General features: G+C 38.2%; 1 protein-coding gene across 1 annotated transcript; it reads right to left on the bottom strand.

The window, feature by feature from the left end:
* Positions 1-3,073: 3,073 nt before the first annotated feature.
* On the bottom strand, positions 3,074-10,484 carry LOC121505822 (tetraspanin-8-like). Its single transcript, XM_041781374.1, has 8 exons — positions 10,425-10,484; positions 7,899-8,018; positions 7,735-7,809; positions 7,528-7,602; positions 7,250-7,369; positions 7,022-7,054; positions 5,561-5,644; positions 3,074-4,956 (listed from the first exon to the last, which is right to left on the bottom strand). The coding sequence occupies exons 1-8, from the start codon at positions 10,482-10,484 to the stop codon at positions 4,864-4,866; spliced, it is 660 nt and encodes a 219-aa protein (XP_041637308.1). The 3' UTR covers positions 3,074-4,863.
* Positions 10,485-12,175: the final 1,691 nt, after the last annotated feature.

Here is a 12,175-nt window from a genome sequence, read left to right as displayed (position 1 = left end):
TTTTCCTATGTCCAAAATCCCAACTTTTTTGGAAGAGAATGTTTTTTAGCCTGCATTAAGCAATAACTTTTCCTCTGGTATTTTAAGCATAATTCCAGTTATAGTCAGTCCACTTAAATGCTCCTTAAACTTTCATCACATTAGAAATTATTCCTCCACTGCCCTCTTTGATTTCCATAAAAATATATAAAGATAGAATTAATCTCTTCTGTCCATGCCAATAAGACCTGAGGATAAAAGTGGAGTTTATGGCCGTGGTTGTGATGAAACGGCCAGTTGGTGTCGATCCTCAGCAGGGAGGTTCAGTTGTATAAATACTGCCACCTTGTGGCTGCAGGAGGAAGTACAACCACACACACAGCACACAAGCACCACTCAAAATAAACTTTATTGCTCTGTGCTGTTTACAGAATAAAATTAACAAAGCAGGATTATTCTTCCTTATGTTCATCTTTTACAACAGATCTGCCCTGAATCACAAATAAAATAAATTATTCTCACTGGATTTTAAACTGTTCCTTAACATTTCATTTATATGATTTAACACCAGATTTGGGCATGTTTCTGCAGGAGTTCAAAAACTTCCTAAAAGTTAAAAAAGCACTCCTTTTATGCATAGCAACAGTTCATATCAAATGTTTTATAAAGAACCTTTACAGGAAGAGCAGGTCTGAGGCGGCTTTACTTTGAGCTGGCTGTACATATCTGGAAGATGATCAACGATTCGTAGCTGTAATGTGACATTTCTGGTGACTGCAGTGACGCTACAGTGTGGAAACAAAGCTGATGTCCGCCCGAGCTCACGGTGAAAAAATGACACTTAAATTACCCGTTAAACTAAATTTAAAAAAGCATCCGCTCACATATGAAGCTCAGTGGTCCTATCAAAAATAAATATCTACTTTTAAATATAACCCCCTACAACATGGACAGCGCAGCTTCTTTACACTCTTGCATTCATTACCAGCAGTATAATAAGAAGTGATGGTTGTAGGTCAGGGGTCAGAGGTCATGTTTGGTAGGGTTTAGGTTGGTATTTCACTCTGTTATAGTCATCCACAGTTCTCACTACTGGAGGCGTCCTCCAGTATTTCTCCAGGCCCAAAGCCAGACTCACAGCGAAGGCCATCACCTGAAACACATCCAGCATTCACAATCTTAGTAAACTGACGACACCGCCTTCCAAATTATCATACAAATTGGATTTTAGTGTCATAAACATTCAAATTTTTGTTTTTCAATAAAAAAATCAATGATGGTATTGTATCTCAGGGCTCTCTGGATCACTGAAATCAATCTCAGACACCTGTGATCATTAGTTTCCAGGTGAGCCCAGTTAAAGGAAAACTACTTAAGGACGTCCCACATTATTAAGCAGGCCGCAGGTTTCAGCAATACGGGAAAGAAAAAGGATTTCTGCTGCTGTAAAGTGTCAAATAGTGCAATGACTTGGACAAGGTATGAAAACATTAGATATTTTGTGAAAAATTAGTCGTGATCATCGTACTGTGAAGAAATTTGTGGCTGATTCAGAGCACAGACGGGTTCGTGCAGATAAAGGCATAATGAGGAAGGTTTCTGCCAGCAGTGATGTGCAAGTTCACAATTAAATTGAACTAGTTCAAGTTCCTTTCCCATTTTCTTTTGTTTTCTGGCTGCAGTATGCTAGTCTTATACAGTAGTCTGTATCTACTATCTACTATCTACTCTATTAACATGATTAACCCATAGTTGTCCTAATCATTTGTATTTATACAGCAGAGGCCAAAAATCAATTAAATTTAACTACAAAAGTCATTTTCAGTTAAGTGAATGGGCCCTCCCCTTTCATGATTCATTGATGACATCAGCGCATGTGCTGGATTCAATGAATTTGGGCTTTTTAACTCTTTTTCACCACTGTTCCTGCTCATTTATGCCACTTTTTGCAATGAGGAATTTCAAACTGAATTTTATACCCAAATTTGAGCCAGCTCACTGGGCTCAGAAATGAATCAAGCATAACATTCAACCACTAAAACTCATTTTTCTCTTCAGGAATGCAAGTAAATAACTATAATTTGACATATTAATCAAGAAATATTAATGTGCTTTACTATTTTTTCAGTTTTTTTTTTTTTTTTGTAAATCAGTTAATTTGAAAATTCATGGATAACAGTAATGATAATTATACTTTAGCATTCAAAATATCATTTGGGTTAAAGAGTTTCAACATATTGGTGTATTAACCATTGCAGAAACATAAAAAATGATTTTGGTAATTACCGATGCTGTAAATTTAGGGCAGCTGTGGCATAAACCTTACTTTGGTTAGGGTTAGGGTGGTCTAATACATTTGTTAAGCACTGTATATATATATTTAAAAATATGAAATATGATTATTACAGCTTCGGCCAGTCAAATGACCACATCAGAATATTGAATGTGTTTCACACAAGAAGTTCATGAATTAACATTTAAAGGTCATGTGACATCTGTGTTAGGCTGGGTCCTTAGGGGTTAATCAACAGAAAAATTGATAGTAATAATAGTAATTCTAATCCCCTAATAGTGATAATAATTTGAAATATCAAGCTATATTTAGCTTATTCATTTGAGATCTCTTTCACTCCTTGCCATCCTCCCAGTCTCTTTTCTGCAGATGCTTTATTACCAGTAAGCACACGTTCTTAATATAAACGAGATTATTTTTGTTTTCTCCTGTTGTTGGAACAAGGTGGATACCATTTCTGCACCATTTAACTGAGTTAAACCCAAAATAACAGTGATCCAATTTTTCTCAAATTTCAAACTTGCCTCGTCTGGTGTTGTAGAATAACACCACAACTATCCACGCAGATATGATTCAGTGATCAGAAACTGGGATACTAGTTTTCTCATGTATACAGGAATATAAATGAACGGATTTCTCTGTCCGTATGTAAACACAGTATCCAGAATATGATAAAAACCAGGATATGATTCAACCAGGATACTTGAGTCCATGCAAACGGAGTCATTGTTGAATCAACCTCTGCCAAAGGTGAAGAAAATTCTAGTTACATAATAACTCACGGGGAAGACTTCTGGGTAATTCACTTTATTCTGAAATGATACAAGAACAGATTTTATAACTCAACAGTTCCTGTCTTTTACTTTTTCCCTTATGGCTTTTAAAGTTATGATCAGATACAGCAGCCTGGTTAGTGGTCCTACGCTGAGAAAAGATGAGGCTCAAGCTGCATGACTTTTCAAGCTGGGAGTTAAAGCAAACTGCAAGACGACTCCTGCAACTTGCAATATTTTTATTGAATAGTTGAAGCTTTTTTAACCTTCAGTTGTTCCCTTTGTCTACGTCATGGAAACTGTCTCTGAATGTACAACAGAAATGCAAAGACTTTTCACATTACTCAAGTGCTTTACAAGGACACACAATGGCATTATGATTTCTACATACAAAGACAGCTAACATGGTCCTCTGACTCGACCTTTTAACCCCGGAAGGCAACGATTAAGGCTGAAAATATCCAAAGATTTCTTGTGCATCTTTTGCATTAAATAGCAGATTCATGGCTATAAACGGGGGTCTCCATGTCACATCATTTTTCATTTGTTTTAAGGACATTAACCCTTTGTTTCCACCGTTTCCATGGTTACATACATAAGTCAACTGGAAGTCCATTCATTCCTATCAGAATCTCGATCACATCCATCTTTGCAAATGTCCACCACCTGAAATATTTGATGTTGATTTGCTGATGTTGATGTCCAGTGATGATTAAAGGAACGCACTGATCTAACAGTACCACGCTGTTGTATTCTGGTAAAATACACTTATACACTACATACTAATCAGATTGATATGAAATATAGCGCAGTTTGTTTAAGTGCATGCAGATCAACATGGCAGTTTGAAATACAGTGCTTTCAGAAAGTATTCAGACCCCTTTCACTTTTTGCAAAAATGTCATACTGCAAAAAGACCAAATACATATGTATGCAAAAGTAATATTTCAGTTTATTTTCAATTCATTTGCAAAAATTTCCAAAATTCTGTTATTGTTTGTCCTGATGGGGTATTGATTGTAGATTAATGAGAATAGAAATGAAATTTTCCACTGTAGCATCAGGCTGAAAACAACAAAATTGCACAATTGAAGGGGGGTCTGAAAACTTTCCTGAATGCACTGCATATTCATATATTTAATGAAGAGTTAAAGGCATGTTAAGATAAAAATGAGCATTTGAATAGCTGGGAAAGCTCTGTTAGCTTAGCTTTTTCATCATTATTTCACAGTACATGCTACGTTCCAGGCCAGTTCCTATTTCTTGGCGAGAAATATAAGTCCTTGTCACATGGCTATGGGTACTTTCTATCTTCTATCAAAAGGTTATGAAGAGCATCTTAAGTTGGACACCAGGGGGTGCCATGGATATATTATAGTATATATTACAGTGTTTTTAGATCCAACTGCAATCAGATTACAGAAGTCACTGTGGCACAAGTGTAACCAGACTCTATTAAAGCTAAGCTTAGCACTGGTCATGAGATTGCCTCATTAATTCAGTTATGCAAAAATATAAAGACATCTTTTTGTTTTTTTATTCTGCATAAGGGCACATGGTGAATATCTAATTTCTAATGACCTCCTCTGGTTAAAAGAGCTGCAGCTTTTTTTCCTAAAATATGTCTCTGTTACATACAACATTCATAAAAATAAACCTTCCACATTGAATGCCTCATCGTCGTCCTGCCTCCTCCTCTCCTTGTCATGCTCTTAAAGGGCAAAAACATTGTTAAAAAAGAAGTGTAGAAGAAGATGTCATATCCTGATGACAGAGTCCTCCATTTACAATGCAGAGGTTTAGGTCGGGCAGGGGGCTTCAGTAGTCCCTCATGGCGATGATTGTTCCTCCCATGCCGTCTGGCTGGTTAACCTGATGGATCATCAGCAAGGTGATCAGAAGGCCCAGCAGCTGTTAAGAAAGGTGTGATAAAATCATCATCAGCACATACCAGGAATGGAGGGTCAATGTGGGTACAACAGTTTTAATTCCAAGCCATTCTCTGACCAGATCCACCCACGGTAAACTCATCGAGGTGACATGAAAAAATGTTAAAGGTAACAGGGAGAAGATGATCCAATATCCAATAGCTTGGATCAGGATTGACCAATGTTTTTAAGGCTGATCATCAGTTATAGTAGTCAATTTGGAACGATTTGGTAATGATATGCATTTAAAAAGAACACTTAATTTCAGTTATCAAAATGCTAAATTTACAACAGAAATGGGTTGTTCAAAAACTGGCTAACCATGGCTGCAAACAAAGGCACTGAATCAGTTGTGCTGGACCCCTGAAAAGCTAGAAATAAACCACATTTATTACAAGTGCCATTTTTGGTACAACAATACAATATTTTTATCCCACAATGTTGCTATAATTTCAGTGGTCTGTCCAAGTCACATAATCCACTAGTTCAGTGAGGTGAAGAGAGGCTTGTTCCAAGTCCACAAGAGGATTCAAGGGATAATTATGTTTAAAATAGATTTTCAGCACATAAAAATCTGTTTGGCCTACTGCAGTGACTGCAAATCCAAAGCAGAGCCCCATGGCGATTTTGAACAACAGGTTGATAGAGGAAAAGATGAAGTCTTTGCAGCCCTGCAAAACGAGAAGAGACAAGGGTCACTATGGGGAAACGTCATTGGTCAATGGTTAATTTGTAAGTTTATATGTTGACTGGTTGGTTGTGCTTGTAACTTGGTTTGCTTGTTGGCTGATTGGCCAAAATGTTAGCTGTTTAGTTGTTATGTCAGCATGTATGATGGTTGTCATGTTGGCTAGCTGGCTAAGTGATAGGTATGTTGGTATGAAGGTTGTTTCATTAGCTTGTTAGCTATATGGTTGACTGCTAGGTATGTTAATATGATGGTTATTTAGTTGGTATGTTAGAAGGCTTACTGGTATGTTGGTTGATAAGTAGACTGATTGGTAAGGACGCTGGCTGGTTGATTGGTGGGAACAATGGTTGGTTTGTCAGTTTGAATGTTGGCTTGATGGTCGATTCATAAGTATGTTTGGTTGAAGGTTGTTTAGTTGGTATGTTGGTTGGTAGGTAGGCGTGTTGGTAAGCTGGCATATATGTCAGTATAATGGTTGGCTAATTAGTTGGTCTGTTGGCTAGCTGGTTGATTTGTAGGTAATTTGGTATGAAGGTTATTTAGGTGGTATGCTGGATGTTTTACTGGTAAGTTGGTTGATAAGCTGACAAGTTTGTTAGCAGACTGATTGTTAGGTATGTTGGTATGAAGGTTACGTGGTTGGAATGATGGTTGGTTGATTGGTGTGTTGGTACGCTGGTGTATGTGTCAGTATAATGGTTGGTTTAGTGTTTGCTATGTTCGTTAGTTTGTTGATTGGTCTGTATGTTTGTATGGAGGTTATTTAGGTGGTATGTTACACTGACTAACTGGTAGGCAGATTGATTGGTTGGTATGTTGGTTAGTCTCCTGGTATGTTGGTTGGCAGATAGATTTGTGGGTATGTTGGATGGTTAGTAAGTGAGTATGTTGGTTGGTTCCTATTTTGTTTGATCGTAGTTATTGTGGCAGTATGCTAGTGAGGATATGGTTTGATGAATTTTGAGACATGTTGGGTTGTAGGTGGATTTGCTGATGATTCAGTGTTGGTAGCTTGAAGGCCTTGTTGGTGTGTATACTGGCTTGTTGGTTGGAATATTAGTGTACATATTAAAATGCTGGATGGTTGGTATTTTAGAAAGTTGAAAGGTTGGTAAGTCAGGATGTTGGTGAGTGTGTTGGTTCTTTTGGATGTTGGTTGGTTGAATACTAGATATCCTTGGTATGTTGGTGGGGATGTCATTTGTTGGTTGGATGATAAGTTTGCGTTTCAGTTTGATCATATCTTGGATGATTGATTGCTAGCTCTATCTTATGCTGTATTACTGGTAGAAGTGTTAAATTAGCTAGTAGGTTACAGTGGTTAGTTTGTCAATAAGATGTTGGTTGGTTAAAATACCTGTCCCCAGATTTTGTTTGGACCCGTTGTTCCCTGAAAAATAATAATAATAAAAAAAAAAGGTCAAAACAGAATCACTTAAAAGTTTATCCGTGATGAAAAACGAGGTAATGGAAATGTGACACGTTAAACAGCTTCAGAACCTATTTTTACCCTGAGTTAAAAATATTTTGTGCATACATTCAAAGAAAAAGGCTTTTATGTGTACGTAATGAACAACTGGCCTACCTGAGGTTTGTCAACGCATGAAGATGATGGAAAACTATATCCATACTGTTTGTTGCACTCGCAGGATTGAGGGATGTTATCACCCCAGTCTGAGGCGCCGGATATTCCACAGCACTGGGCCTGCAACCATGATGGCCAGAGTTTAACGGGTGGGAACACAGCGGAAGATGAACGGACATCGACATGAAAGAATGAAAGATCAACAGAATTCATCCTTGAACAGTCCATTAAAAGCTGTTTCTGGCAAGCTAGACAACAGGAATGAAAAAATCCCTTACAACTTCTTGTAGCTTATTAAGCTCTGTCCTCAGTTTCTCACTTTCAAGGTCAGCGCTGTCAATGCTGTTCTTTGTCTATCAGAGGAGAAAAAAACAATAATAGCATCAAAATGTTTGTAGAGAGATATCAATAGATGCAGGAATTTTGAGTATTGTTAGGGTGGATTACAAGAACATTGGAAAGGAAAAGTTTGGACAGAATGCAACCTGTTTCTTTTCGACCACGACAACAATGCCAAAGATCAGCATGATAACCATTCCAAAACCCATGAAGCCTGCGAACTGAACAAATAAGAAGTTGAGAAGCATTTGAAAATATGATGTATTTTTGTTTTCATAGTTCCACTTTTTTTTCGGAATCTTGTACTCACTATTTTGAGGAAGAGGGTTTTCTCTGACCATGCAGCATAGATTCCCAGCCAGGAGACACCAATCACGCCAATGGCGAACACCCAAACCCTACCCAAGCCCGAGGATTCAAACGCCGACAGCTGGTCGCATGAAAGGATGAGGATCAAACAAAAAACACACATTTAGACTATAACTATAGTTTAAAGAGATAGGTATTGTTCAACCTTTGAATTCCTCCCAAAAGAGACTGAAAAATCACTGAAGTGACAGCAACGTAGGATAGTGTTTACAGATGAATCGTCAAGCTCTAAAGAACCCTTAAACTCATTTTTGACTGTATAAAGCATTGCCATAGTCCAGGTCAGGTCAGGTATGGGAGCATTTCCCCATCCCTCCAGGTATCCTCCCAGCTGCCCCCTCCACAATGCAAGGAATATGTGGTGAAATTGGATTTTAAAAGTGGCAAAAATGGATTAAAGTGGTGAAAAATTCGATAAAAAGGGGAAAAAAATTGCCAAAATGGGTTAAAGTGGCAAAAAAAAAGGTATAAAAAGTGGTTAAGAGGTTTAGTGGTGGCAATATTTATGTAAAAGTGGCAGAAATAGGCTAAAAGGGTGAAAATGGTTTAAAAGTGGTTAAAAATTAGATAAAATGGGCAAAAAATGAGCATCAATTAGCCACAATGGTTCAAAGTGGCAAAAAAAGATATGCAAAGTGGTTTAACGGTTAAGCGATGGCAATATTGTCCCAGAAGTGGCAGAAATAGGCTAAAAACCGTGATAAAAGGTTTAATGTGGCAAAGATGGGTTAACTGAGGCGGCAAACTAGTCACTAGTTGGCACGATGATAACAGGCACAGGCTGCAAGTCTCTCCCTTGGTGTGCTCCTGTCCTCTCTCCTCTTGCTAACGTGGGTATGCTTGGACTGGGAGATCTCACCACTGCTTGCACTCCATCTACGAATCTCTTACCACAGCATTTATGGCTTGCACAGAACAACTTCATTAGACTGGTCTAATAAACTTATTTTCAGAGCTACAAGTGCTTCCAGAGCTTTTGATTTCCATCAATATTTTATCCCCTTGGCAGTTGGTGAAGTTGCGCCTATATTATCTACTTCAGCTCTACGTTACGGACCTGGGGCCTCATTTATAAAACTGTGCATAGGAAAGATCACTACAGGTGGCGTACGCCGGAAAGACAGGAAATGCATGCGCACAAAAACTTTCAGATTTATAACAGAGTGCACATGCACGTCCTACGCCTGTTTCCATTTATAAATCACAATCAACTCTAAAGTTGTCGCACATCAGGGAATGCTTTGCCCCACCCATATGGAGCCTATTAAAGGTCAGGTGAACGCCCTTGATGAATATTCAATGATATCAGTTTCACGATGGACCAAGACGAAAAACGAGCGAAAAAAAGAAATTCCAGTCAATGTGAGGTCACAATATTAATAGGAGAGGTGGACACACGCAGAGTCTTATTTGGTGGGCACAGTTGGGGCATCACTAATGCCAGAAAGGCAAAAGAGTGGAAGCATGTGGCTGATGCTGTAAATAACGTTGCCTCAGAGGGTCGGACTGCGGCTGAAGTAAAAAAGAAATGGTCCGACAAAAAAGTGGAAGCGGAAAGGCGCATCGCTCTCCATAGAAAGAGTGTCTGTGTGACAGGTGGGGGAAAGGGCACACCGGAGCTCACCCCCACAGACGACAAGCTGGCGGGGATCATTGGGGAATCCCTCCTGAGCGGTGTGGTGACGGAGGCGGAGGGGGACACGGATGCACCAAATGCGCCAGAAGTGATCACGTCATTAATCATGTCATTTTAATTATAATTATTATAAATGTAAAACTTTATTTGTATGGCACATTTTGGGAGCATGGTTACTGTCCGCCTTACTGTTTATGTGAATGGATGTCATAAAAACATGGAGGGTTTGTTTCACAATGACAGAACATGATCAATTCAATAATAAAGGCTATGTGTGGGCAGGCGCGTGTGTGTGCGCACATTTTCCCGTCAAGTTGTTTTTTTTATAAATCCCAAACGTTACTTACAAATGAGGCCCCTGGTCTGCATGACAATAGCTCACGACTTTGCACCAGAGTCCAAGAGGACATCAGCCCACATTCGTGATGTTCAGGGACTCGTTACCAAAAAAATTTTCAGTACTTCTGTTTCTGATTTGCAGGGTTTATCCCAGGCAGATTTTTCTTTTGTTCTTCACCTTATATCTCGCCATCTTCTCTTTATTTCCTCTGCTCTTCTTGTGATTTGTGTTGGAGTATTTGAGAACAATCTTGGTCTTGAGACTGGACTCCATCACTAACAAGTTGGTGGAATAAAAGAGTGCAAACACTGAAGGGAAGCTCAAATTAACTCGTCCTATTCTTACTGAAGTTTATGTTATTTGATCAAAAAATGGAAGGAATAGTCATTAACCCCCAAAAGTGACAACGCAGACACATCATCATGAGATAATCTGAAAACAGTGTTTTAGTTTTCTGCGAGAAAATGTACTGAGGTGCTTTTGTTGATTACCTGGGCGCTGGATTTAAGTAACCCGTAGATCAGCACACATCCAAGGATCTGTGGACACATTACACAAGATAAATCAGCGTTGTGAAACTGGTTTAACACAATGAGAAAAAGACCACACAGCTAATGATTGTATGTTTTCTGAAAAAAGAGATAGATTTGGACAAAGTCTTTCCAAAAATATTTCCAACTGTACATATATAGCATGAAATAGGTTTGTTTTCATTGAAGTCAGATGGGTACATGAAGTAAATAACATCTAAGGAGGCTAGTTGAGCCTCTTTAGCAGCATTTCTCCCTTGTTCAGGCCTTTAAATGAAACAAAACCTTGTGGAGTAAAACAACCGAGCCTGGGGAAGAGCCAACAGACTGGCTCTTCTGACTAAGCTGAGCCAAATGATCCAGATCTCAAAACAGAGATGGATTTCTCATCTCAGCGAGTGAGACTGGACAGACGTCAGCCATGGAAACATGAGCACAATCAGGGTCTACCATAGCAGACTCTACTGAACCAAACCAGACCTCTTGGTTGCAACAGACCATATCTGAGTTGTCTGACTCTGTCTGTCTAGACTTTAGACAGAGGCTTTTAACCCTTTAAGTTCCTTTAACATCCTAATGCATTCATTCTAAGGACAAAAAAAATGTCAGCTTCCTAAAATCAGCTGTGAAAATATTATATATTAATATTGTTTTCCACTTTAAATGAGTCAGTCTTTTAAAACAATCTAAGCCAGAACAAATATTAATTATATTTTGGAGATTTTAACCCTTTAAAGGCCAGTACATTTACACAACTCTGTTTTAATGGTACAAAATCACAAAAAATCAAATAAAACACACACCATTATCAAACATCAACAGCAACACACACCCATCATTTCAGGAGTGAGGCACCCTTACAGAAAACAGTAAGAAATGTGAAATTTTGTGGCATGCTTTGGATAGAAAGTAGTGCCATCTGGTGGAAAGATTACAAAAAAAAAAAAAAGAAAGAAAGAAAGCTAGTCGTCCAAAATGAAATTTTAACATAAAGGAATGGTTCAGTTTATGATGACATAAATGCGGGGTAAAAAAAAAAAATTGCATTTTCAGTTGTTTTCAGTGGTAAATTTTTGGTCCTTAAGAACAAATGTGTCGGTGTTTTCTCTTCCTAGGATCTCAAAGCGTTAATCCATGTCTGCCGTCATTTCTCTGTGAGCTTTTCAAACTTTTTACCAGAAGATGCCAACACTTTCAGGATTCAAAAGTAGCTCAGGATTGTTTAGTCCCAGTTGAAGGGTTAGCACAACCAAAAACAGCAAAAAAAAAAAAAAAAAACTGGTGTTTTGATAGTGCAGAAATCATTCCCTAGCAACCATCTGGAATTCTGAGACGATGAAACTGGCACTGAATGTTCTATGCAGATGACATCATGCAGTACTGGAGAACTCCCACTGAGGAACAAGTAGGGACTTGTGCATAAATAAATTCTTTTTCAAAAAAGGCCAGTTTTTAGCTGTTTGCAACCATGCCAAGTGCAAAAATAAAAGTACTTTTGTGCCTTGAAAGAAGGGAAATATTCTGGTGAAAAATATATTATTACAATAATAAAAAAAAATTGCAATTTGTAATTTAGTTTGACATATTTGCATAAAAAGAAGCAGTTCTTAATTACATTTGAATGTGTGATGCTAAGTTAAAGTTTATGTTTGTCCGACTTTGTATACACATTACTGGTCTTATGTGCAGAGAGAAGGAAAAAGACATTCAAA

Source organism: Cheilinus undulatus, linkage group 23, assembly GCF_018320785.1.
Source record: "Cheilinus undulatus linkage group 23, ASM1832078v1, whole genome shotgun sequence".
Classification (NCBI taxonomy): domain Eukaryota; kingdom Metazoa; phylum Chordata; class Actinopteri; order Labriformes; family Labridae; genus Cheilinus; species Cheilinus undulatus.
This window is presented reverse-complemented; position numbering and strand designations above follow the sequence as displayed.

Coding starts and splice junctions, on each gene's coding strand:
- LOC121505822 (XM_041781374.1), bottom strand. CDS start 10,484: ATGTGTCCACAGATCCTTGGATGTGTGCTGATCTACGGGTTACTTAAA. Junction 7,810..7,898: donor AAACCCTCTTCCTCAAAATA/GTGAGTACAAGA, acceptor TTATTTGTTCAG/TTCGCAGGCTTCATGGGTTT. Junction 4,957..5,560: donor TTGGATTTGCAGTCACTGCA/GTAGGCCAAACA, acceptor CTTTCTTAACAG/CTGCTGGGCCTTCTGATCAC.